This window comes from Artemia franciscana, chromosome 11, assembly GCF_032884065.1.
Source record: "Artemia franciscana chromosome 11, ASM3288406v1, whole genome shotgun sequence".
Classification (NCBI taxonomy): domain Eukaryota; kingdom Metazoa; phylum Arthropoda; class Branchiopoda; order Anostraca; family Artemiidae; genus Artemia; species Artemia franciscana.
Window position 1 is genome coordinate 6,663,080 of NC_088873.1, and position 27,047 is coordinate 6,690,126.

At 34.6% G+C, this 27,047-nt stretch overlaps 1 protein-coding gene across 5 annotated transcripts in view; it reads right to left on the minus strand.

Moving 5' to 3' along the window:
• Positions 1-27,047, minus strand: part of LOC136032738 (uncharacterized) — a 161,179-nt gene that overhangs the window by 21,343 nt on the left and 112,789 nt on the right. For all 5 annotated transcript variants that reach the window (XM_065713068.1, XM_065713069.1, XM_065713066.1 and 2 more), the window contains 3 exons: positions 25,250-25,346; positions 18,344-18,470; positions 13,095-13,245 (listed from right to left, as the gene is read on the minus strand). In XM_065713068.1, the coding sequence (XP_065569140.1) occupies positions 13,095-13,245; positions 18,344-18,470; positions 25,250-25,346 (375 nt within the window). The remainder of the gene's footprint in view (positions 1-13,094; positions 13,246-18,343; positions 18,471-25,249; positions 25,347-27,047) is intronic.

A 27,047-nucleotide genomic window follows, 5' to 3' on the forward strand; every position in this document is an offset into this window, starting at 1 on the left:
CATCAATGACCACATAATTCCATTTTTGATTTTGTTTATTAATCCATTTATTATTCATCAATTATTGATTGTCCATTTTTATCAATCCGTCTTTTCAAACTATTATTAGTTATTTATTCCTATTTATTCCATATTTTTTTTCTAATAATCTATTCAGTTATTAGTTTCTTTACAACCTAACTTTAAGAGCCTTTATATCCTGCTTAGGCCATAATATGTTAAGGGTGCTAGGTGTTAAGCTCCATGTTACAGTTGGAGATAATTTTCCGGGATGAACTATCGGAGGGAATTTTTCCAAGGGGAGAATTTTCGGGGTCAGGGAATTTCCGATGGGAACACTACGGGAGCCCTATCTAAAAAAAGTTCCAAAAATTATTTTTCCTGCTGTAAGGTTTTCCTTTATCTACCACTTGGGTCCAGTATTGGCAGGGTTACTTCACAGTATTATGAGACAGATATTACTCTTCCGTATAAGCGGCTTAGCTAGGGGCTTGTATAAAATGCTGTCTTTATTCATTGCCATTTCATCTATTGACCCATCTATTTAGTTCTTAGTTCTTTGTCTCTTCACTGGCATTTGCTGTACATAAGTTTTTTTTTTCCGGTTTTCTTCTCTCTTTAATGCACTTACTTCTTGAATTAAGTGACTGAATTACCACCGGAAAAGGAAATATATTCTATCTTTTACAAGAGAAGAAAAAAAGAAGAAAAGAAGGAGATATGCTCGTCATTTTTCAGTTAATATGATTTTCAAGATAAAAGAATTCCTTAAGATTATTTTTATGTTACAAAATGTAACATGATAAATAATAAAATTGTGTAAATGTTCGGTACCCCAGCCCTTCCAAGTAAAACCACATACTCATTTTTTACTCAGTATTCTCCAAATATAAAACGAATTAGAGGTTGATAATGCCATCTATTCACGAAAACACAGGGGAGGGATGCAGGATGTATTTAGTAAATCTAAAGGGTAATTTAGTTATTTTTTCAGTGTTTCAGTGCAAATATCTATGAGGCTTGAACTGATATCAATAATGCAATCAATACCAAAAGGACCAAAGGCAGTGAAAACAACAAAAACTGCTTTTCAAAATTTTGGGGGAAGGCAAAAATAGTCTAGGTTCGGGTAAATGAACCCTCCTTGCGTAATTCTCCCTACCACCCTTATTTGACACCTATGATGGCTTAAAACAATGGATTATTGGGTACTTGTGTCTTAAAGCCACCACACTCAAGTTCTGTCGAGAAGTGAAGTTTGGTTAATGCTAATAAAATGAAACAAAATATGATGACAATTTAATGCTTTATCAATAAAATTATGAAAACTACAACAAAGAATTATGGAAGGGGAGCCGCCCAGACCGCATTATATTAAATATGTAACTCTAAACTAACCTAACCCTTTTCCAACTAAATATTTAATTAAAATATAGCTACAATTTAGTTTCCCACCGAGCCGAAGCTAATGTTGTCTGGTATAAAGAGCTTGCATTATTTTCAAGAAAAGTAATTGGGGAGGGGCAAACAGCCCCCTCCCCCATGCTACTTAGTCTCCCAAAGAAATCCGATGAAAATTTTGAGATAACGATTCTGTTCTCCATAATTGAAAGGTCCAGTAGCTTTGCTTATGGGGATGACAAAATCCCCCCCCCCCACAGACCTTGGAGCAAGGACTGTGTATTATATGGTTTGCTCATTGTTTATTTATAGTGTTTTTATTAAGAAATAGGGGACATGTTTGATCCTTGTTGTCTGAAAAGGATGAGGTATCAAGATGAAGCTTTCAGAGAATGCTGAGGGGAGTGTCAAACTCCCCTTTTTGTGTATGCATCCCCTTTTTGTGCATTATGTGCATGCAGGTTATCAAAAGGACGTATCTCAGGGACAGATTTGAGTATTAAGCTCAGACTCTCAGGGTATATTGAGGGGGATGACCAATTGACCAAAAGGCATTATGTGCACGCTGCTACTACAAATACCATTAATACTACTAATACTGCCACTACTATAATAAATTATACTTCTACTGCGGATACTAATAAGGCTAAGGGTATCATTGTGGAAATTTCAGGGAATAATGAGGGGGAAGTTGAACAAAATCGGAGCACACTATGAGCATACGGGTTGTCAAGAGGGTGTTTTAGCAATATCTTAGGAACAGCTTACAGTATTAAGTTAGAACTTACAGGGTAGGTTAAGAAGGGTGTCGAACTAACCGAAGGGCACTATGTGCTTACTATTACCACTACTTATATTGCTATTATATTTAGAGCATGTTGAAGGGGATGTTGAACTAACTAAAAGGCAGTATGTTTATACTACACACTACCATTGCTACAGCTATTACTACTGCTGTGTCTGCTACTACTACTACTACTACTACTACTACTACTACTACTACTACTACTACTGAGACTAAGGGTATTAAGGTGAAACTTTCAGGGAATGTTTAGGGGGATGTTGAAATAAATTAAAACACAATATATGCATGTAAGTTGTAAATAGGGCGCATCAGCAATACATTCAGAACGGCTTATTAAGTTTATTAAGGAGGTTTAAATTTAAATTTTCAGGGTATGTTGAGGGGGATGCTAAACTAACTAAAATGCCCTATATACATACTGCTACTACCACTAATGCTGCTACAACTACTAATATCACCACGACTACTACTACTAGGGAGGCTAAGGGTACTAAAGTGAAATTTCAAGTTTATGCTTAGGGGGATGTTGTAATAAATCAAAACAAATTATATGTATGTAAGTTGTAAATAAGGTGTATCAGCAATATATTCGGAACGCCTCATAAAGCTTATCAAGGAGTTTTAAGTTTAAGTTTTCGGGGTATGTTGAGAGGGATGCCAAACTAGCCAAAATGCACTATATGCATATTGCTACAACCACTATTGCTGCTACAACTGTTAATACCGCCACGACTAACTACTACTAGGGAAGCTAAGGGTTCCTTGTTACACCCCTAAACAAACTAGTGTTAGATGTTTAATCTTTTACACCTATACAATTGTATCTTAATTCTCATTTTCTACTGTTCATTACCATCATATTTACCTAGAGATGCCATATAGTTAGGCGACATGCTATATGATTTGGCAAATACAAATTGTAACAAAGAATGCATAACTCCAAAAGATGGTTGAAAACAAACTTCTTTTTACAATACAAAGCCGAACTCACTCGTTATAGTGGTCAGATGTGCACAGGCTAAAAATTATGCAAAAATAATTAAATATCGTATTTTTTTTATAGACAGTGAACAACTTTCTCCTTTTTTCTGACAGGGTGATTTTTATAACTTACTTTTTTGTATCAATATTTTTACCCCATATTAATTTCAACAAATTTATTAGAACTTTAACCCCACCAGATTTTATATTAAATGTACGACCATTTACACTACCTAGATGTGCACAGGCTAAAAATTATGCAAAAAAAATTAAATATCGTATTTTTTTTATAGACAGTGAACAACTTTCTCCTTTTTTCTGACAGGGTGATTTTTATAACTTACTTTTTCGTATCAATATTTTTACCCCATATTAATTTCAACAAATTTATTAGAACTTTAACCCCACCAGATTTTATATTAAATGTACGACCATTTACACTACCTAGATGTGCACAGGCTAAAAATTATGCGAAAAAAATTAAATATCGTATTTTTTTATAGACAGTGAACAACTTTCTCCTTTTTTCTGACAGGTTGATTTTTATAACTTACTTTTTTGTATCAATATTTTTACCCCATATTAATTTCAACAAATTTATTAGAACTTTAACCCCACCAGATTTTATATTAAATGTACGAACATTTACACTATCTATTTTACGACACTACTCGTCTGGCAGTATCCTCGATCTGATTCTTACAAACACCGAGGACCTATACCACCCCCGGACATCGCTTGGACCAGTCGGCTTGTCTGATCACTACACCCTATTTCTCAAAGCCAAGAGTTCTATGAGAAAGCCGAAGCTTTGACGGATCACTAATAGACCAATAACTGACTCTGCAATCCGTGAATATGGCCACTGGATTGCGGAATCCAGCACAACCCCTGGGAGGTTCAACGTCCATTGAAACCTCCCAGAGGTTTCAACGGACGTTTCTCTTGAGCAAAGGGTGTGTGCTTTCGTGAAAAATTGTACTCCAAGTACCTCTTGCCACTTCATCTTAGATAGATTTGATACCAAATTGGGTTTAAACTGTCAAAACTCTTGGGCAGGTTTGTGAAAAAATATATTTTGCCCTGCTTTACTGATGACCAAAGCCATTCTTAGATACTGCAGATACGCTATTATGATAATCTGATAGCATATAACGATTTTTGATTTACCTCACTACATAGCCATGTGCAAAACCTAAGTCCTATAACGGCTTATAGTGTAAAAAACTTTGTTTGATGGTAGATGAAATATATTAAGCCGCACTGCCAAAACAAACCAGGGATTCTTCTTACCCTTCTTTTTTTTCTTCAGGCATAGAAAAGTTTTAACCCCATCCCCAATCTATTCATGAGCTGTTGCAGCTATAGAACCTTTTAAACATGGTTACTCATCGTCTCAATTGATTTAGCTCTACCCTCTCCTCAAAGTTGTGATTCACCGTACTTTACAATATAATAGCAATAATAATTTATTTTTGACCCGCTACAAAAAATTAAAGCGGAGTACCAATAAAAGAAACAAAACCAACACTATTCAAAACAGAAAGAACAAGAAACTAAAGCAAACGAGTAAGGCCTCTGTGGGCGGGCAGATACCTATAAGTAGACTGGGGTACTTCGCCAGCAAGCTCCGTGAGTTTCAACCCAATATCCGGGAAACTGTAAACAGATATGAGGTTCCTATTTCTGTATCATGGAGGCAGATACAATAGAAAACGGGAAAACTGGAAATAATACGAACGAATTGAACTGATGTCTTTTTTTTATGAAAAATAGGGTAAATACCAGAAAGAAACAAAACCAAATGATGTGTAAAAACCGAATATAATTTAGCAAGAGACTTTCTATTGTATCTACCTCGGTTTGCAACAATTTTAGAGTAACTTAATTGGATTTTCTTTTTGCAATCAGCAACGGCGAGAGTCCGTAAGGATTTTAGTGTTTTACTAACATTAATTCCCAGCCACCGAAATGAAGAAACCGACGGGATAGAAAAAGATCCACAGATTAGAGGAGTAGTGATATTGCTATTAAATGAAAGATATTCACACTTTGAAAGATTAAGAGTAAGTCCAATCGCAAGAAGCTTAGATGCTACTGTTGAAACAGACAAAGAGAGCCCTTTTTTAGTCCTACTGATCAAACGAATATCATCTGCATAGGCAATATAATAAATATTTAAAGGATGCAAGTAGGTTAGATAGAGGAAAGGACAGATGATATACAAATTTTGGAAATAGAGGGGGAGAGGACAGCACCTTGCCGGATCCCACGTCGTCCTGAAATTTTACTTTCTGAAACCCTCATATCCGTTTTAATCCGCAAAAAGGAATTTAAATACCAATATCTAAGAAGAAAAATTACCGATATGTTGATACCGTGACTAAAAAGGGAAAAGATAGCTTGGGAATGTGTAACGGTGTCAAAGGCTTTGGAGAGATCCAAAGCACACAAATGTAACTCGAATCCCTTTTTAGTAGTCTCAGTAAGAACATGAGCCAAAATTCGATGGACCTGCTGGCAACCTACCCCAGCTGAAAACCCAATCTGATTTTCACCAAAATATGCCGAAGAATTAACTGATGGGAGGAGAAGATGCTCAAAAATTTTGCTTATATTGCAGGAAACCGTTATTGGCCTGTAAGATGCACTCTCAGTCGGAATCTTTCCTTTTTTCAGAATCGAAGTAACTGTTCCGCACAAAAAACTTTCAGGCACAACCGAGATGCATAAGCACATTTGAAACATAAGTTGTAAATGTTGGACTAGAGCTGGACAACCAACATTTAGGTGTTTGGCACTTATACCATCACAATCAATAGAGCTAGACTTAAGCTTCTTTATAGCTTGTTCCACCGAAATTAAATTAACTGGGAGGATTTGGTTCTGGCGGAGTGATATGGGAAGCGCAGAAATTAGAAGCCTCATAAAAGTAGCATGACAAAAATGGTGTATAGTGTTAAAAACCTGGTCGAAATATTTGCACCAAGCAGCGAGACTAATTGAGCTACTTGTTGACGCAGAGTCATCAATTTTATCTGAATTTACCACTTTTTTCCAATCTAAATTACTTGACGGGAATTTGCAAATCTTAGATTTTGCAGATTGTAAATACTTTTTATACTCTAATTTAGTTTTCTGTGTAAGCTGAAGTACTACACTGCTACGTGGTCGTTCGCAAGAAACCCAAATACGTAGCCAAAATTTGGCTTTATTTTTCACTGATTTTAGACCCGGATCCCATGAACATTCAGGTTTCCGCGTATTAAATTTAACACGTTCTTCGGGAACAGCCACCCTCTGAGCTTCCTTCATGCATGATATAATATCAAAATAATATTTGTTCAGAAAATTTTTATCATTTACAAATTTAGATCCAACCTGAAGTAGCTGAAAGGTAGCTTTTATCCTAGACAAAAGAGCTGTAAGGGTAGAAATGTAAAGAGCCCAATTAGCCTTATTCCAGTTTCGCCTGGTAAACCATCTACGATTCCCACGTCTAATAGAACTATCTTGCGACAGAGAAATACTAAGCATGAAGGAAATTGGTAGGTGGTCTATATCGCTTTCTGTTTCAAGTACAGAAACAGTCGAAACAGATAAATTACATTTCAGAACTTTACAAACAGAGACTGTGGGAATCACCCCAATTTTAATGAATCCACATTATTTCAGTATCAGATTGCTATTGACCCACTTTCTATGGTTAGACTAAATTCTTAAGTAAAAGAGTTTTATTTTAAATAAAAAAAGTTGTAATCCTTAGAAAAGGAAAGTTTGAAATAGTACAATAAAACATGAGAAAAAGTTTGAACTTTTTTGCTAAAATATTGATCTAACTTCTCCTACTAAGGGAGTATATTTATTTTCCAGTCATGTTCAAGGGTAACTTAAGGAATGAATGTGTGATAAAGAGTAGAGCTAATGATCCAATTTATAGTCTTGACAAGTGTCGTAAAAAAGTTATTTTCTTATTTTTTCCCTATAGCAGCTCTAAGATTGGCATTGGCTTTTAAGATGAACAATGAAGTGTAATAATTGAATGTTTCAAATGTTTGCATGTATTTCCCTGCATTAGGATATAGAGAACCTTATAGGGATCTAGATAAGCGCCTTATTAGGGATTTCAATTATCTTTCTTGTGCCTTGTTAGTCACACAATTCTATTATATTAAAAAAAAGTTCAACTGATTCTATAGGATTAAATAAACCATTATGGCTACTTAAGGTGTTCTGACAATTTGAAACTTGTTAGTGTATTCATTAAAATTTTAAAACAACCGTCGTGTATATTTAAAATAAATTCTTAATTATTATTAATTCCAGTGACTAATAACTAATAGTTTCTTCCAAAGTTTACCTTAATTTTTTTTTGCGTGCCTTCATCAGAGGTCTAAAACCTTATTAAAAATAAAATTACTTCTTATTAAAAATATAGTTATCAGTCAGTCGATATGATTAGCGTGGATGAAAGTTGAATCGTAAAGCATGTAGATTTTAGGGTTGCATTTTAACCATACCCCCTTACCCCCATTTTAACCATCAGATCAGTGCTAATGCTCTCAATCCCCCTCCAACTTGCTTAACCTCATTCAATTCAAACGTATTTAGATCAACCATTCAACTTAACAAAGTGATGTTAGTTAATCAGAAGGAAGGGGGAGATGTGTTTTTCACAACAACAAAATGGGAAAAAAAATCTTTCATTGGAAGTGATGGCAAGAAATCACCTTTATTCATTAGTTAATTAATGTGTGACTGTTTCGTGTTTTTTTGCGACTTTTTTTGCTACATAGAGTTGGGGCTATAGTTCCAAGCTGACAGGTGACAAAAAGTTTTTGAGGGATTTTTGGACTCTGAGATGTTTTATAATCGACCACGAGTTGATTAATTAAACCATACAATGATTCAGAATATTAATGTGAGAATAAGGAGATTCAAACAGTTCGTGGTAACGAACTGTAGTAGGAGCGACCCGGCTCAATAGTAACCAAAACTCTAAAAAATGGAATTTTGATACCAATAGCTATATCAAAAGAATTGCATTTTAATGCTGGTTTTTAAATATATAAGTTTCATCAAATTTAGTCTTGCCCATCTAAAGTTACGAGCCTGAGAAAATTTGCCTTATTTTAGAAAATAGGGGGAAACACCCCCTAAAAGTCATAGAATCTTAACGAAAATCACACCATCAGATTCAGGGTATCAGAGAACCCTATTGTAGAAGTTTTGAGCTCCTATCTACAAAAATGTGGAATTTTGCATTTTTGCCAGAAGGCAGATCACGGATGCGTGTTTATTTGTTTTTTTTTTTTTTTTTTTTTTTTTTTTCCCCAGGGGTGATCGTATCGACCCAGTTGTCCTAGAATGTTGCAAGAGGGCTCATTCTAACGGAAATGAAAAGTTCTAGTGCCCTTTTTAAGTGACCAAAAAAATTGGAGGGCACCTAGGCCCCCTCCCACGCTAATTATTTTCCCAAAGTCAACGGATCAAAATTCTGAGATAGCCATTTTATTCAGCGTAGTCGAAAAACCTTATAACTTTGTTTTTGGGGACGACTTACTCCCCCACAGTCCCCGTGGGAGGGGCAACAAGTTACAAACTATGACCTGTGCTTACATATAGTAATGGTTATTGGGAAGTATACAGGCGTTTTCAGGAGGATTTTTTTGGTTGGGGGGAGGGGTTGAGAAGAGGGGGATATGCTGGGGGAACTTCCATCGAGAATTTGTCATGGGAGAAGAAAACTTCCATGAAGGGAGCGCAGGATTTACTGGCATTATTTAAAAAAAATTAAAAATAAATGTGAAAAAGCTTTTTCAGCTGGAAGTAAGGAACAGCAATAAAACTTAAAACAAACAGAAATTATTACCCATATAAGGGGCTCACCTCCTTATGATACCTAGCTCTTTACGCTAAAGTATTTTTAGTAATTTCAACTATTTATTCTACGGCTTTTGTGATTCAGAGGTCATTCTTAATGAATTGGGATAAAATTTAAGCTTTAGTGTAAAGAGCGAGGTACTGACGATGGGGCGAATCCCCTCATATATGTAATAAAAACATGAGAATACAAAAGTTCTTTACGTAAGCTAATTTATAAGTTACGTAAATCTTTTACCAATAAAAAGATTCGTAAAAAATTAAAAGTTCTAGTTGCCTTTTTAATTAACCCAAAAATCGGAGGGCAACTAGGCTTCGCCCCCGCTCTTTTTTTCTCAAAATCATTCGATCAAAATTATGAGAAAGCCATTTAGCCCCCCCCCCCCCAAAAAAATATGCAAAATTTCGTTTTGATTATTCCTCTGCGGAGAGCCAAAATCAAAACATGCATTGATTCAAAAACGTTCAGAAATTAAATAAAAAAACGAGTTTTTTTAACTGAAAGTAAGGAGCGACATTAAAACTTAAAACGCACAGAAATTACTTAGTATATGAAAGAGGCTGCTTCCTCATCAACGCCCCGCTCTTTACGCTAAAGTTTTTTACTGTTTTAAAAAGAAGAATTGAGAGAAAGAATCAAACTTTAGCGTAAAGAGCGGGGCGTTGATGAGGAAGCAGCCTCTTTCATATACTAAGTAATTTCTGTGCGTTTTAAGTTTTAATGTCGCTCCTTACTTTCAGTTAAAAAAACTCGTTTTTTTTATTTAATTCCACAAAGAGTTGAGTTGGTCTTAGGAGCAAGGGATTCAGTTGAATGGCGTTGAGTTGAATATTCTGAGTTATACCGTCATTTAGTCGGAAGACAAAGTAAATCTACACCAATATTAGAAGAAAAAAAAATGTAAAGATATGTAAAAACGGGATACACGATCGATACCATATTCGAAAAAAATTACCGACTCAATATACGTATATATATATATATATATATATATATATATATATATATATATATATATATATATATATGTATATATATATATATATATATATATATATATATATATATATATATATATATATATATGTATATATATATATATATATATATATATATATATATATATATATACATATATATATATATATATATATATATATATATATATGTTTATATATATATATTTATATATATATATATATATATAAATATATATATATATATATATATATATATATATATATATATATATATATTAAAGAATGTCCTAATCCAAAGTAGAGATACAAGAAAATATAATGTGGAGAATGGAAAAGGTTGTGACACCTTGGATGTGAAGGAAGGTTTATTTTATGAGGAAGAATAGTGACAGTTTTAAAAATATTAAAAAACAATAAGGCCCAAGGTGCTGTTAGCGTGGTAAATTTCCTAGTTCTTAAATATGGTGGCTATGAAGTTTGACCTATCTTAATGAAGATTAGGAATAAGATTTTTGAAGAAGGGGAATGACAAAGGTGACAGGAGTGAGTTTGGTAATTATAGAGGCATTAATCTTGTTTCGTGAGGTACCAAATTACTGAGTATGATTATACTTTTTAGACTTAAAGATGCTGTAGACAAAGTTTAAAAAAAAGAAAAATGCGGTTTTAGGAAGGGTAGACGATGTGTCGACCAAATTTTCTCTTCTAAGTTAATTATTGAGAAGTGCCTGGGTCATCAAACACCTGTTTTTTTATAAATTATTAGCAAGCGTCCAATTCAGGTGATAGAAGAGCTTTAGCGAAAATTTCATCCTTGCATGGTATACCAGCCAAATACATTAAAGTGATCAGTGCTATGCACGAGAATTAAATAAAAAAAACAAGATTTTTTTTTAAGTACAAGTAAGGAGCGACATTAAAACTTAAAACGAGCAGAAATTATTAAAACTTAAAACGAACAGAAATTGCTCCGTATATGAAAGGGGTTGTCCCCTCCTCAACGCCTCGCTCTTTACGCTAAAGTTTTTATTGTTTGAAAAAGTAAAGTTGTGAGAAAGAGTCAAACTTTAGCGTAAAGAGCGGAGCGTTGAGGAGCGGATAACCCCTTTCATATACGGAACAATTTCTGTTCGTTTTAAGTTTTAATGTCACCCCTTACTTGCAGTTAAAAAAAAACTATTTTTTTATTTAATTTCTGAACGTTTTTGAATTAATGCATGTTTTGATTTTGGCCAACCGCACATGAATAATTAAAACGAAATTTGTATGTTAATTTTTTTTTACTAAATGGCTTTCTCATAGTTTTGATTGGACGATTTTGATATCAAAATGGGGTGGAGGAGGAGGCCTAATTGCCCTCCATATTTTAGTTACTTAAAGGTGCAACTAGATTTTGCGAACGTGTTTTTAGTAATAAACATACGTACCTTACGAATTAACTTACGTCACGAACTTCTATATTTGTGTATTTTTATTACGTATATGAGGGGTTTTGCCCCTCGTTATTACCTCGCTCTTTGCACTAAAGCTTGAATTTTGTCCCAAATCCTTAAGAATGACCCCTGAATCACAAAGGCTGTAGAATAAATAGTTAAAATCACTAAAAATGCTTTAGCGTAAAGAGAAAGGTATTTTGGAGGAGATGAACCCCTTGTATACGTAATGTTTTATGTTCGTTTTAAGTTTTAATACTGCTCATTACTTCCAGTTGAAATTTTTTTCATTGCTATTATTAAATAATGCTAAAAATCTTGCGCCCCCTTCATGGGAATTCTCTTCCCTCATGATAAATTAATTGGAAATTTATTGCCCTCCCCCGGAAATTCATTGCCCTCCCCCGGGGACTGTGAGGGATTGAGTCGTCCCCAAAGAAATAGTTATTAAATTTTCGACTACGCTGAAGAGAATAGCTATCTTAAAATTTTGATCCGGTGACTTTGGGAAAAATGAGGGGGCGGAGGGGGCTAAGGTGCCCTCCGATTTTTTTGTCACTCAAAAAGGGCACTAGAACTTTTAGTTTTCGTTAGAATGAGCCTTCCCGCGACATTCTAGGACCACTGGGTCTATACGACCACCCCTGGGAAAAAAACAAACAAATAAATAAACAAGTAAACACGCATCCGTGATCTGTCTTCTGGCAAAAAATACAAAATTCCACACTTTTTTTTATAGGACCTTGAAACTTCTACAGTCAGGTTCTTTGATCCGCTGAATCTGATGGTGGGATTTTCGTTAAGATTGCATGACTTTTAGTGGGTGTTTTTCCCTATTTTCTAAAATAAGGCAAATTTTCTCAGGCTCGTAACTTTTGATAGGTAAGACTAAACTTGATGAACCTTATATATTTAAAATCAGCATTAAAATGCAACTCTTTTTATGTAATTATTGGTATCAAAATTCCGTTTTTTAGAGTTTCGGTTACTATTGAGCTGGGTCGCTCCTTAATGCAGTTCGTTACCACGAACTCTTTGATAACATTGCCGTGATTGAGGAAATGAAATTAGTAGCTAATTTCCTATTAAATCGGGAGTTGGCAGGGTTGTGATCTATCCCCATTTATATGAATCATATTGATGGACTTTGTCTTAAGGAGCATAGGAAAGGAAATGGGAGAAAATGGAATCAAATAGGAAAGGGCCTATATATATATATATATATATATATATATATATATATATATATATATATATATATATATATATATATATATATATATATATATATATATATATATATATATATATATGTATATATATATATATATATATATATATATATATATATATATATATATATATATAAATATATATATATATATATATATATATATATATAAATATATATATATATATATATATATATATATATATATATATATATATATATATATATATATATATATATATGTATATATATATATATATATATATATATATATATATATATATATATATATATATATATATATATATATATATATATATATATATATATATATATATATTTATATATATATATATCAAAATTTGTAATAATTATCTACCTCTAAACTGTGTCTGTCGCCAGCAGTAGAAACTGGCATGATGGCGTTATCTATGTCATTCCCAATCGTTCCTTGGCTTGAAATCTTATCGATACTCAACGACAAATCGCTTAACAATTCACGTATGTCAAGTAGCACTCGATCAGAATTTCTAAAAGAAGACAAAATTTAAGATTAGGAATAAATCGATTATTTATAACTAGAATAATGTCAAGTGGCAATTTTTGTAAATATCCTTGTTTTAAACGTTTATCCACTATAAAATCCAAAGAACTATACTCAACTACAAATCACTTAACAATTCACGTATTTCAAGTAGCACTCGATCAGAATTTCTAAAAGAAGACGAAATTTAAGATTATGATTAAATTAATTAATTGTAACTAGAGTAATTTCAAGTGGCATTTTTGTAAATATCCTTGTTATAAACGTTTATCCACTATAAAATCCAAAGAACTGTACGCAAACCGGTAAAATCAGGTAATTTAATCAATCATGGCTGATGATCCAGCTGATCCATCTATCTCTAATTTTTTTTTAAAAAATTTAACAAATTTGACTTTAGCCCCTCAACTAAGTTCCTGGCAAGTTTCTTATTTAAGGCAATTCTAAAAAAACTTAGATTCTTAAATAGTTCTGGATTGAATTTTTATGAAAACATTAAGATTAATACTAAAATGATTACAACGCTCACTATAACCTATCTAATCACAGTTTTGGTGCTATGACATTCTCCCTGTAGATAGTGAAACATTCAAATGATCGCCTCTTACCCGAAAGTGTTCAGTACAAAATGTTAAGTAAGTTACAGTTAAAGAAAGTATTAGTTAAAGTTAAGTATTTAACTCAATTAAAGTTTCAAAAAGCAGGTTTTTTCAACTGAAAGGAGGAGAACATTAAAACTTAAAGCAGGACAAAATTATTCCGTTTTTGAGAGGGACTCCCCTCACTAAATTCCTAGCTCGTTGCGCTAAAGTTGCTTAGCGCTTTAGAAAAGCTTCTTATTCCAAATAAACAGTCTTTGTGTTTCACCAGTCATTTTTTAACTATTTAGACAAAAAATCAACCCTAAACATAAAGAGAGAGGGATTAACTTGGGGACAGCCCCTCGCATGTGCAATGATTTCCGCTCATATTAAGTGTTAATGTTGCTCCTTACTTTCAGTTGAAACCACTTTCTTTTTCTGATTTCTGATCGTCTTTTAACCATGGCAGAAAATCCCACCTCCATAGAAAGTTATCTAGGAAACTTCCTTTATCCCACTAACAATTCATTAAGCGGATAAGTAGAAAACTCCTCATTATAGCAGTATTATTAACAGTATCAGCTTGTACATATTGCCTTTTGGTAAGTTGAACATCCGCTCATGATACCCGGAAATTTCACCTTGATATGGTAAGCCGTTTCAAAAATATTGCTCATGTGCCCTTTTGATTCCCTTTTGGTGCTCTTTCCATCTTAGTGGTCTTAGCCTTATAAGTAGTTGCAATTTAGGTAGTTTAGCAGCAGTAGCAGTAATAGTAGCAGTAAAAGTAGCAGTGGTAGCAGTTTTAGTAATAGCATGCACATCTTATTTTTTTGTCAATTGATCTTTCCCTTTAAGCATTCTCTGAAAGCTCAAAAATGATACCCAAATCCATTCTTAAGATACGCATTTTTGACAATCTGAATGCAAAAGTGTGTTTTATTTAGTTAAAATTTTCCCTCAACATTTTGTCAAATTTGCATACACCTAGCCTTTTTAGTGCTAGTATCATAGTAGTAGTGGTAGTAGTAATAGCAGTAGCAGCAGTAATATTGTTGTATTAGCTGTAGTAGCAACAGCAGTAGTAGCAGTATCAATAGCAGTAGTAGCAGGTACATGTTGCCTTTTGGTCAGTTGAACAACTCACTTATGATGCCCCAGAAGTTTCATCTCGATACGGTAAGCCGTTACAAAAACATTGCTGAGAAGCGCGTATCAGCAATCTGTATGCACAGAGTATATTTTGATTTGGTTCTAATTTTCTCTCAATCTTTTCTCAGATTTTTAGTTCAATATAATCAGCCTTGGTAGTACTCGCTAAAGAAATTGTAGTTTTTGTAGTAGTAGTAGTAGTGGTAGCAGCAATAGTGGTGGTAGTTGCGGTAGTGGTAGTAGTAGCTTACGAATATTGACTTTTAGGTCAATTAATCATCTCCCTTATCATTTCCCTGATGTTCTAAATTAATATACTCAATCATTCCTGAGTCTTTTCCTTTTGACAAACCTACATGCTATTACCATGCTTTAATTTAGTTCAACACTCCCATCAAAATTCTCTGAAAGGCTCGTCTGAATGGTCTTCGTCTTTGTGGAAAGTAAAGGTCAAATATGCATACCTTTCTCAATAACAGATACTATACATAAACAATTTACGAATCGCCAAACGTATAGCCCTTGCCTTGAGGGCTGTGAGGAGGGACCGACATCCGCAAATGTATTATTACTTGAATTTTCAAAAATGCTAGAGCAAATGAATGTCTAAAAATTTTGATTGGATATTGAATTGAATTGAATTTATTTATAACCCGTTATAATACACATTGGAAATTGCCTAAAAACTACACAAAAAACTTTGCAACACTTCACCTTGCTTAAAAACAATTAAAACATACAAAAGCGAAACATTTATTGAATCAAATTAGCGCTCCATGGGTGCCGACCAATTCTACTATTATAAGCTTCTATGCTTTTTCTGATAGAAGCATTCGGGTCTATGATGCCGTATCTTTTAATGACCCAGGAGTTGCTTGACCATGGTGGAAGGGCAAGCAGGTATTTGGCATACCGGAAATAGATTTGCCGAAGTTCCTTCGTCTCGGTTATCGTAAACGTACGCCAAAAAGGTGCAAGGTATAGGAAATTCGGGAGTGCGGAAGCATTGTAAAGTTTCGCTAGCAGTTTGCGGTTGAGTCGAAGTTTGTTTGCTACCAAGCTTCCGTATGCAGTTGCTGTTCGACGTTGGAAATGAAGGATCAAGAGCCTTCTAGTTACTTTAAGAGTGTCACCAATAGGAAGCCCTAAATATTTCATTTGTGATTTTGGGGAAACTGGCGCGCCGTCGAGATTAACCGTAAATCCTGCTCGAGTTTCAACCCAGTTGAACAGAACCACGTCCGATTTTTCTCTATTGAATGTAAGGTTAATCTTAGCATATTCTTTACTTAAAATAACAAAATTTCTTTCGATCGACTGTTCGACTGGGGTTAAAAATATTATCTGCATAAGCGATTAGTGACACATCAATTCCTTTTAAAATACACGAAGGAACTGCGCTGGATTGGGCGTTCAGGATACAGTTATTAAAGGCAACTGGAGAGGTAAGGGCATCCTGTCTGACGCCTCGACGGACTGGAATAACGAAACGTGTTATGGTCCCATCAGGTAGCTTGATTACAACAGCAAGATGGTTATACATATCGTACAAAGCACGAATGGCAGACGTGTCAACTCCCCGTTTATATAGCTCAAGGAGAATTTGTGCGTGAATCAGAGAGTCGAAAGCATGGCTTACATCATGACTCCCTAGGACGAGCGAATCACCAGACTTATCAGCATCTATAAGTATTGACGACAGTGCAGTAAGCGCGTGGGCACACCCTAGGCCTTTTTGGAAGCCAAACTGATATGGCGGAATGTTTTGATATTTGTTTTGGGAAATGATGGGCGTGATGGGTTCCCTCCACTCGCTTTTGATTCTCGAAAAGGACACTACAGCTTCAAATTTCTAATCAAATGGGAACTGTCCGATGTTTATGCGACAACCCATTCCATGTGATGTTGCATGTGATGTCGCACATGCCCCTAGGACATATCTTAAAACCCTAGCCTTGGGGCTCTGATGGGGAGTGTCAAGTCTGGAAGCATTGTTATATGTGCTTTGGACTATTTTGAATAACTATTTTGAATAAAATCTAATAATTTTGATCAGATACGTTTGGTGAAAAGAGGGCGTCGAGGGGGGGATAGTTGTACTCCTTTACTTTCGACTCTTTAAAAGGAATTTAGAGCTTTCAATTTCAAAGTAAATGAGCTTCCTGTAAAGTTTATACGACTGCCCCTTCCATAAAAACCTTATGTACCCCCGGGTACAACTTACAACCTATTCCCCCTGGCTCTGAGGTTTTATTTTAACCCTGAAGGGCTTATTATGAGATCTTTGGACTATTTCGCATAGAGTAGCTATCTCAAAATTTATATAGGATGCATTGGGCGAAAAGAGGAAGTGGGAAGGGGGTGGGCTAGTTATCCTACGATCACTTTTGACTCCTAAAAAGGGTACTATAACTTCTGATTTAAAATAGAAGGAGCCCCCTCTGAGGTTTATACAACCACGCCCTTCCGTAATAGCCTTATATGTTAATAATGAGCAAATAGTATAACCTATACCCCTTCCACCGAGGACTGTGGGGTGAGTTGTCATTTTTAAAGACATATTTAAAAGACCTTTCAACTATGCTGAACAAAATGGATATCTCAAACTTTTGATTTGATATATTTGAGGAAATGATGTGCGTAAGGGAGGAGGGAGGTTGCCTCCCATTACTCTCGAATTTAAAAAAGGGCACTAGAACTTTCAATTTACAATAGAATGAGCTCCTTTCTGAGACAAATCCTTTAATACGAAGTACCCTGGTCAGAAAAAAAATACAAATTTATTGTGCCCACATCACTCTTTACTTATGCAGTGTTATTGCGTTGCTTATGATACATCAGCTAAAAGAATCATTAATGCCCGTTACCAGCACCATATAAACGTTCCTAAATTAGAAAAGCTTCTATCGATTTTAATAGGGGAGGGGATTCAGTTTGAAGCAAAGTTTTTTAACTAAATAAACACAATATGTTTTTCTTAATTATAAAAAAAGAATAACTTTTTGACCTTTTTATCTTTCACTATGGACGGGAAAGGGTACAAAAATTTGATTATACGGCTATCACCTATTTCGTATGAATTTGCTTTTTACTACACAACTTATTTTTCATTTGAATATAATAATTCTTTTATTTTATTGAAAAACAAGCCCTAAATTTAAATTGCATCAGATTAAAACTAATTTTCATTTAATACCTGTTATGAAGTATCTACATGTTTCAAGAATTTCAACCTCCCTTAACCCCCTCACTTCAATATTCCAAGTTATTAAATCTATGTTTACTTTATTTGCAAAATATCCTAAGGACGTTTTGACATAATTCTGCCAATATTTTAATTTAAAAACTCACAAATCACCATCAACTCTGTTTGACTTCTTCAAAACTTCTTCAATGCGATTAGCAATGCTTGCTGCCTCTCTTTCTATTCGACGATCCAGCTGAAGCTGACGGGCTTCCACGTGAAGTAGCTTTTCTCCTATAAAAACAAAAATCTTTTAACCAAAGGCAACAGACTACTGCTGCCAATTTTCCTTTTGCCACTTCGTATGAACAAAGTTGTGTTAGAGACTTTGACGATGACTCGTTCGATTCGAAAGTGAAAGTGCTATTTATCTTCTAATCAAGAATTATTAGAGGGCTTTTGGCACCCCTACTTTACCGTTTTTGATACTCCCCCCCTTTATGCCTAAAGACACCTGATCTAAAATTTGGGGATGATAATTTTGTTCAAACCAGTTAAAAGTCCAATAATAATGCCTTCAGCGATGACATCACTCTCTACAGCTCCTGGGACAATGGCCACGTATTATACAAGTTGTATATTGTTTAAATGTGTGTTTTATAATGAAAAAGAGGCAGCATGTTCGATCCTTGATAACTGTAAAGACTAAGGATATTAATTTTAGACTTTCAACGGCCGTAGTCATCCTCATGGTTTTAAGAATATAACCAACGCTTAATCTTTTTGACGATTACCTTCACAATTTTCGTGTTGTTTTCCAAAACATTTGATCTGAAGAAGTATGGACAGAGAAAAAATTCACCAAACATAATCCCCACTGGTCTTTTCTGAAACATTACAGGTAAGCCTTTTTATTAGCCTGGATAAATAGTTTTTTCGATTTACCTCTCCCCATCCCTCAATTCCGAGGCACTTATGCCTTTAAAACCATCAAAAGTTTTCAACTCCATCCTCCAACCTGTTGCTGACTTGATACACACTGTTTGATAGCCTTTATTCACTCTATGTCACTACTTCACCGGGAATAGATTTCAGTCCAATAGAGGGTCCTAGTGCCAACAATACCAAACGGATTGGCAAATAGACCCTTCCCTTTAACCCCTATCCCCAAGTTAAAATTTGAGGCTTACTCTCAACCAACACTCTGTGAAAGTTTTAACTTGAGCTCAAATCCGAAGACGCGGTGAATCAGAAAAAAATGTTTCAGATACTTCTCCTCTGATCAGGGAGCTGGTGTTCCTCCCCCAGAAATATCCCCTCCGTGAATAAATTTCCCCTCCCTCAAAAAATTTCCCCCAACCGTGGAAAATTCCCCCGGATAATGTCCCCCTCCCACATGAAAAATACCCCAGACGCAAAATTGAGCAGCCACATAGAAAGTACGAAACAGGTACCTCAAAATGTCGATCAGATGTCCTACGGGATAACTAAAGGACCAGTTATCAAAAACAATTTTGGGGCAGGGGCTGCCTCGTATCCTAAACCAAAACGGATTATGATCATGCATATTGTCAAAAGGATGACAAAGCAGTATATCAAGAACGGCTTACATAATTAAGTTAGACCTTTCAGGGTAAGTTTTCACGGATTTTAAACTAGCCAGAAGACACTATGTGTATACTTTTAATGCTACTTATATGGTTAGTGTAACTAATGACATTAAGGGCATTAAGGTGAATTTTTTCTGGAACTTTTAGGAGGAGTTTCAATTAAACGAATAAAATTTTTTCAAGCAGGTTTTAAATAGGGCATAAAAGTAATATCATAGACAACATTGCTCTATCATGGCTAGTAACATCTATGAAACTTTTAGAAGAGCTAATTCAATTGAAAATTAAAAGTTCTATAGCCCATTTTAAGGTTTAAAAGTAATTTGAAGGTAAGCAGCCCTCCTTTTTAGCCTATTATTTTTCGAACATTTCCAATCAAAAATTTGAGAAAGCCATTTTGTTCAGAATAATTAAACGGTCCAGTAAGTGTGCCTCTAGAGAAGTCAACCCCCTAGAGCTATGCAATTTTCCCATTATGCTTTAAAACTACATATTACTTTAAAACTAAATAAGAACGCACTGTGTGTGCGCTGGCTGCCAATAAGACATCTCTTCAATATCCCAAGACATCTCAACATATCCATCTTGATTTATAGTTATTTCGCTTCTGACTGTTATGAACAAAATGGCTATCTCAAAATCTCACCGATGCAATTGGGGAAAAGGAACATGAGAGGGGGTTGTCCTCCGATTATTTTTGACTCATAAACAGGGCACTAGAGCCTTAGATGTCCAATCAAGCGAGCCTCCTCTACGGTTTGTACGACCAGCCTTTCCATAAAAACCTAAAATGTTAATAATGGGCTACTTGCATAACTTATAGCCCTTGTCCCTACGGGCTTTGGGGGTTTTGTTAAGCCCGCAGACATAGTTAGTTTTCTTTGGACTATATTGAACAAGACAGCCACCTTAAAATTTTAATCGTATACATTTACGGAAAAGAGGGAGGGATGATTGGGGGGCAGTTGCCTTCTGATCACTTTTGATTCTTAAAAAGAGCACTAGAACTTCCAATATTCGATCAAATGAGCCCCCTACCAATCTATACAACCACCCGTTCCAGATGAAGTCCCTCTGGAAAAAAAAATCATAAGACATTGAAGGTTTATTGATCTTTACTATACGCTCCGCTGTTACGCAGACTCCGCTTTATCGGTGAACAATGGGAATTTAACATAATTCAGGGCTGGAGTTGGAAGGGGAAGGGGAGTGATGACATCCCTGGACACATACCTATTAGAGATTTCGACGTGTTCGAACAAAATAACTATCTATTTTAATATCCCACTGAACGAACCCCCTCATCTTAAGTTGCAACAACATTGAATGGCTGAATAGTAATATTTTTGGCCCTTAATCAGGCCGAATTTGGGAGGAACCAATTTTTTCCATCTTTTCCGCCTAGGGTGCTAGGGATCTGAAAAATCCCAGAGAAGACAAACCACGATCAAGCAGGATCCACTGCTTGATCCTCCTTGATCCACTTCTTGATCAAGCAGGATCCAATCCAGGAGCATTGGAAGGAGAAGGAGGTGAAGAGACTTCGTATTTTGAATTTACGAGAAGGACATTGTTATCATCACCATTATTTTACTTATAACCCGTCACAGAAAAAAACTGGACAATAAGTGAATTCCCCCACCCTTAAAAAAGGAATAACTACATCAAATATGCTGATATCAGGTAAAACTATAGATAATAAAGGAATCCTAAAATGAACAGAAATTGTAATGAATAACCAAATTAAAATAATAACAAACAGAAATTTATATTCACAGGTGTAGACCTACAATCCCCTAAACATTCCGAATCCCAGAGCGTCATTTTCCAGTGACATATATTTCCAAAGACATCCTCCTATGTGATAGGAACTTTCCTTAAAATTTTATTCCCAGTCAAATTGAGAAATTTATATGAAAGTAAAGAATAAAATCAAAGCTTAAAGCGAACAAAACTGACCTAGATGTGGGGGGATCTGCCACAATTTTCAATCTCTGGCTCCCCGGACTTCAGATCAACTTGTGATCTACTGAAGGCATCTAAGAAGGCTATAAATGAATAACTCTTGTTTTGCAAAACGACTAATTTTATTTACAAACCCACTGACTTTTGACTGAATTGATCAAAAAATTGTATTGGCAAATTCACCAAAATCAGCCCTTTCGTTCTCAAAGGTATACAATGAAACGCTTGATAAAAAAAGAAAAAAGAAACAAGCTTTGTTAAATAAAAGTAATCAATTACCCTAAAATCTCAAAAGTAGAATCATCTGTGAGAGGGGCTGTTTTTTTTTTCTTTTAAATGATCTACTGTTCCTAAGGTTTAGCTTACCATAAACCGGCTTTTGAACTTACAATTTCTGTCATGGTCCTTCGAGAACAAACAACTCATGTATGTGTATTTACTTTAAAATAAAATTTTCATCAATACTAGGGTCGCTAAGTTTTTCAATCCGAACATTTTGAAAAACAATATAAAAACACAGCACAAGTACTTATTACAAGGGTATAGTATACTATTGGTTACATTCTGAAAACCTTCAGTAAAACACTTGAGTAAACTTTATTAAAAAGAGTAGGCTAAGGGGTTAATGGCGGTAAAATCACAACTCAAATTTAGTTTTAATTATGTTTTGCTTCATCGTATTGACTTATTTTCTGGAATTGTGCAACAATTTCAACAAAAAAACATAAACGATTGATTTAGTACAATACTAACCGATTTTGGTATTCTAGGCCTAAGGAGACAAGTCAGTATTGGAGCAGGCAACCATATCTTGCAGGAAAGTGCGCAACACTTTTGCTTATATTTACATAACTTTTTCATTCAATGTATCACATGTTCACTTTCTTACTATTAGACCAAATTTATTTTAGTTGATATGTATGTCAAGATTATTCTGCCGGGCCGAAGGATATCAAATAGAGTTAACTTAAAAAATCAAACCGAAGAGATGGACGATAGAGGCGGCATGCCATTAAAATAGAGCCTACTTTTCATGGTGAGACCCATATTTTTACGCAAACCCCCCTCCCATTCATATGACAATGCTTTAACCCATAGGCTAATGGCATCACCATCACAAGCCAGTATATGTTCTTTAGGTTTGTATGTAATAGAACTTCTATCACCTTAGGCTTTTTCTAGAAATAAAAACAAGCAAATCAGTACAATTTCTGACACTTCAAAAAAGCAGGCAAATTAAAATTTTTGTGATATTTTCGTTCATTTAGAGATTTAGTGATATTAGTGATTTTATTTTTAAACTGAAGGCAACCATGAAAGTTGGGCACAGAATGATAGTATTATACAATTAAGACCTGTCAGTCTGGTTTTTATACTTACCAACCTGAAAGTTATTCGTTTTATTGATTTAATTCATCATATCAGATCGATTTGGTCTATTATCCTTTTTTTATTGTTCATTCTAAGCTCGTTTAAATTTTCCCTATTGCATAAAAAACACTAGTTAAAATAAACAGTTAAAAAAAAGCAAATGGGTAGAAGGCATTTTGTGGAAAATGTATTTAGTTTTGACCTTTATGACAGAAAGTCTTTGAGAGAGAGAGACACCTTTATTATGCATATCATCAATATACAAAAGAACCACATCAGCCACTTTAGAAAGTCAAAGACTTGTTAGTAGTGGCTGATAAACATTCAATGAACGACAATACCAACAACATTAACAAAACAAAAAAAGAAACGAAACAAGATAAAAAAGTAGGAAAAGAAAACAAAAGGAAAATAAAGAAGACGAAGAAGAGAGAGAGAGAGAGAGAGAGAGAGAGAGAGAGAGAGAGAGAGAGAGAGAGAGAGAAGAAAAGAAAGCCTACTTAAAAACAAGACAATAAGCCATCCCACTTAAATTATTTACTTAATCTCTTCCCAGAAGGTGGTTCTTCAGTCTACTTTGAAACTGGCTAACCTTTTCTGATAACCTTATACTCGCTGGTAAAGAATTCCATACTACTGGTCCAGTAAACCTGGGACTAAAACTTGCCCTCTGAGAGCTGTGACACTCCTATACCAGATCATTCAACATACATTACAATGAACGATTATCGAAACTAATACGACAGAAAAACAGTATAAGCAAGTCGTACGAAAAATGTAACACAAAACATGGGACCTCGACCTTACCTCACTTAGTATTACACAAACTGACATCCCAAATATCCCAACACTCAAAGTCTTAAATTTCATGATGTGTGAGTTAGCATCTCATTACATTACAATGAACGATTATTCGAAACTGAATACGACAGAAAAACAGTATAAGCAAGTCGTACGAAAAACGTAACACAAAACATGGGACCTCAACCTTACCTCACTTAGTATTACACAAACTTACATCCAAAATATCCCACCACTCAAAGTCTTCATGATGTGTGAGTTAGCATCTCATGCTGGACCTTTTCATGAGAATTCAACTTAACGCACACTTTTGAATTTAATTTCATCTTATAAAACTAAACTTTAAATAATATATATTTAATTCTTTTGATTCAAGATTTATGTATCGATATCAATGCAGAAAAATTTCAAATATGGTGGTCGATTCTTCGTCAATTCTTCTTAAATGCTTGAACTTCATGCTTTGTGAGTTAGTATCTGATGCCCCATCTTTTTATGAAACTTCAACTTAACACCCGCCTCTGCCTTTAATTTCATCTTATAAAACTGAACTTTAAACAAATAATTTTGTTGATTACTGATTTGTGGGTCGACATAAAGGTTGACAAATTTTCAAATATGGAGGTTAATTCTCCGCCAATTCTTCTTAAAGACTTTAACTTCATGCTGTGTGAGTTAGCATCTCATGCCCCACCTTTTCATGAGAATTCAACTTAACACCCATTTCTGCCTTTAATTCATCTTATAAAACTAAATTTTAAACAATTAATTCTTTTGATTCAAGATTTATGTGTCGACATAAATGCTGACATTTTTTAAATAAAGTGGTCAATTCTTCATTCCCGTTGCCAAGGATGTCGACAAAGAAAACAACAAAAGAAAAAAGAGCATTCTCTTTTCTGTTGTCAAAGACGACATTTATGTCAAGAGAGAGTGAATCGCATGCTCTACTGACGAAATAAAAATGAATCGGAAACACAACTTGACATACAATTTCATATATTTTTCATAAAATTTTTGTGACTTATCAATGTTTTTTTTTTATATTCACACCCCCCTTCAGCACACCCCTCCAGGAATAAATTGTTGTGCGCTTGCTTATTCTAATGTCATATACGTTCTTAAGAGCAGGTTATGTGATTTTATATGCTGCTTACTAACTGCGAAATAACTCGTGCCAAGCTGTAAAAATAGTCTACAAAGATGACGCTAAATTTTTAATTTTTTTATATGGTGGCGCTAGAGCCTACGTGTCTAGGGTTTATACGCCAAGGACACACAATTCAACTAAAGTGGCCTTAAATACAGTTAAAATTGTTTAATTACCCATAACAATCATTTTGGAATCCAATCGTCTTATTCCTTCATCAAGCTTAACCATAATTGAAGCAATATTTTGACTTATTTGGTTTGACTCTTCTATCTAAAAAAAAAAAATAAAATGTTTTATTTTTTAACCTGATTTCGATCAGCCTACTTACAAAGTTAGCACCCACACACAAAACATTACTTTAAAAAATTTGTGCCACGGCCACAAAGACATATTTATCCAAATATTAAGTATTCAACTTTTTAATAGAAATTTAAAATGAAATGAAAAAGTGAAATTGAATGAAAAAATGAAAGTGAAAAAAGAATGAAAAAATGAAAAAAAATAAAAAATGAAACAAATGAAATGAAAAAATTTAAAATGAAATTTAAAAAGAAAATCTTGGGGCCGAGAGAAATCTTTGCATAGAATGCCGATAACTCTTGCCATAGAAGCCAGACTGTATCAATTCATATTTCACTCAATTATATACTTACACTTCAGCAAAAGGGCCATATTAAACTAAAAAAAGAAGAAAATAAAAAGCGGGAATAGTGTTGGAGAGTGGCATCTGTGAATGAAACGGTACATAACAAAAGAGTAGTACAAATTCGATTCTCCGACTGACGCTTTTTCTAAATATAATATTCCATAGTCAAAAAATGTATCCATCCCTTAATGGTCCCCCATATAGACCTAGGCTATATACAAAACGAAAAGAAAACTAACGTAGATAACTTCGAAGACCAAACTGCCTTTCCATGATGAAAGTAAAACAGTTCAAAATAGGGATAAAACCTTTTAATTGACAGCGAACAGATATAAAATTTTTTAACTGTATATTTCGAACACATATACAGTGTTCATCATCAGCAGTAAAACTCATAACTTAAATAAAGCAGTAAAAGTTTTACTGCTGATGATGAACACTGTATATGTTTTCGAAGTATTCAGCTCAAAGTTTTATATCTGTTTACTGTCAATTAAAAAGGTTTCATCCCTATTTTGAACTGTTTTACTTTCGTCAAGAAAACTAACAATTCAATTCTCACTTTATAATACACAAAATATTTGTGTTAATCTAATTGTTATGTTTTCTTTTGTCCATTGTAATGGTTATGCATATTTTTAAATAATACAGTTATCCAACTCATCTCAATCCCATCTAGTGACTAATGAGCGACAATTGACTCTCAAAAGCTGCTTTACATTGGCAAGCACATGAAGTCGTAACCAGAGAAGACCCGGACACACATTGCACCAGACCTACCAGAGGGGCTCAAACATCCTGCACTCCTCCTTTTAACTAGCATGAGAGGACATCACTGCAGCAAACCCGAGAGATATTTGGTGGCTCCTCCTTGATGTCCTGGGTGCCTGAGAAGAAACGACCCTAAGATTTAAGGTCCAGAACCAGTACGAACCTAAGATTTAAGGTAAGGAAACAATGTGGAAGTGGAAATCAAGTCCAATAAAAGCAAGGTATTTATTTCCCCACAGTAACCTGACAATATAAGAAAAAACATCATTCTGGAAAGTATTACTTACCGCCAAAAAAGGGGAACATCAGGTTTAGATATTTTGAGTGGCAAATAAAACATTACAATATGTGCAAACTTACTACAGCTTAGTAATGCTTTGAGAATATTAGCTTCCTAGAAAGACAGAGCCCATGAAGGTATTTTTTTCAGGAGGATGGGCTTGAAACAGCGAGAATTATTTTTAGAGTTATTATATGCTCCCCCTTCATATTCCCTTTCTGAAGATCCTAGTACTGCAACTTGGAAAACTTGGCTGCTGGCGTGGAGGGGCTAG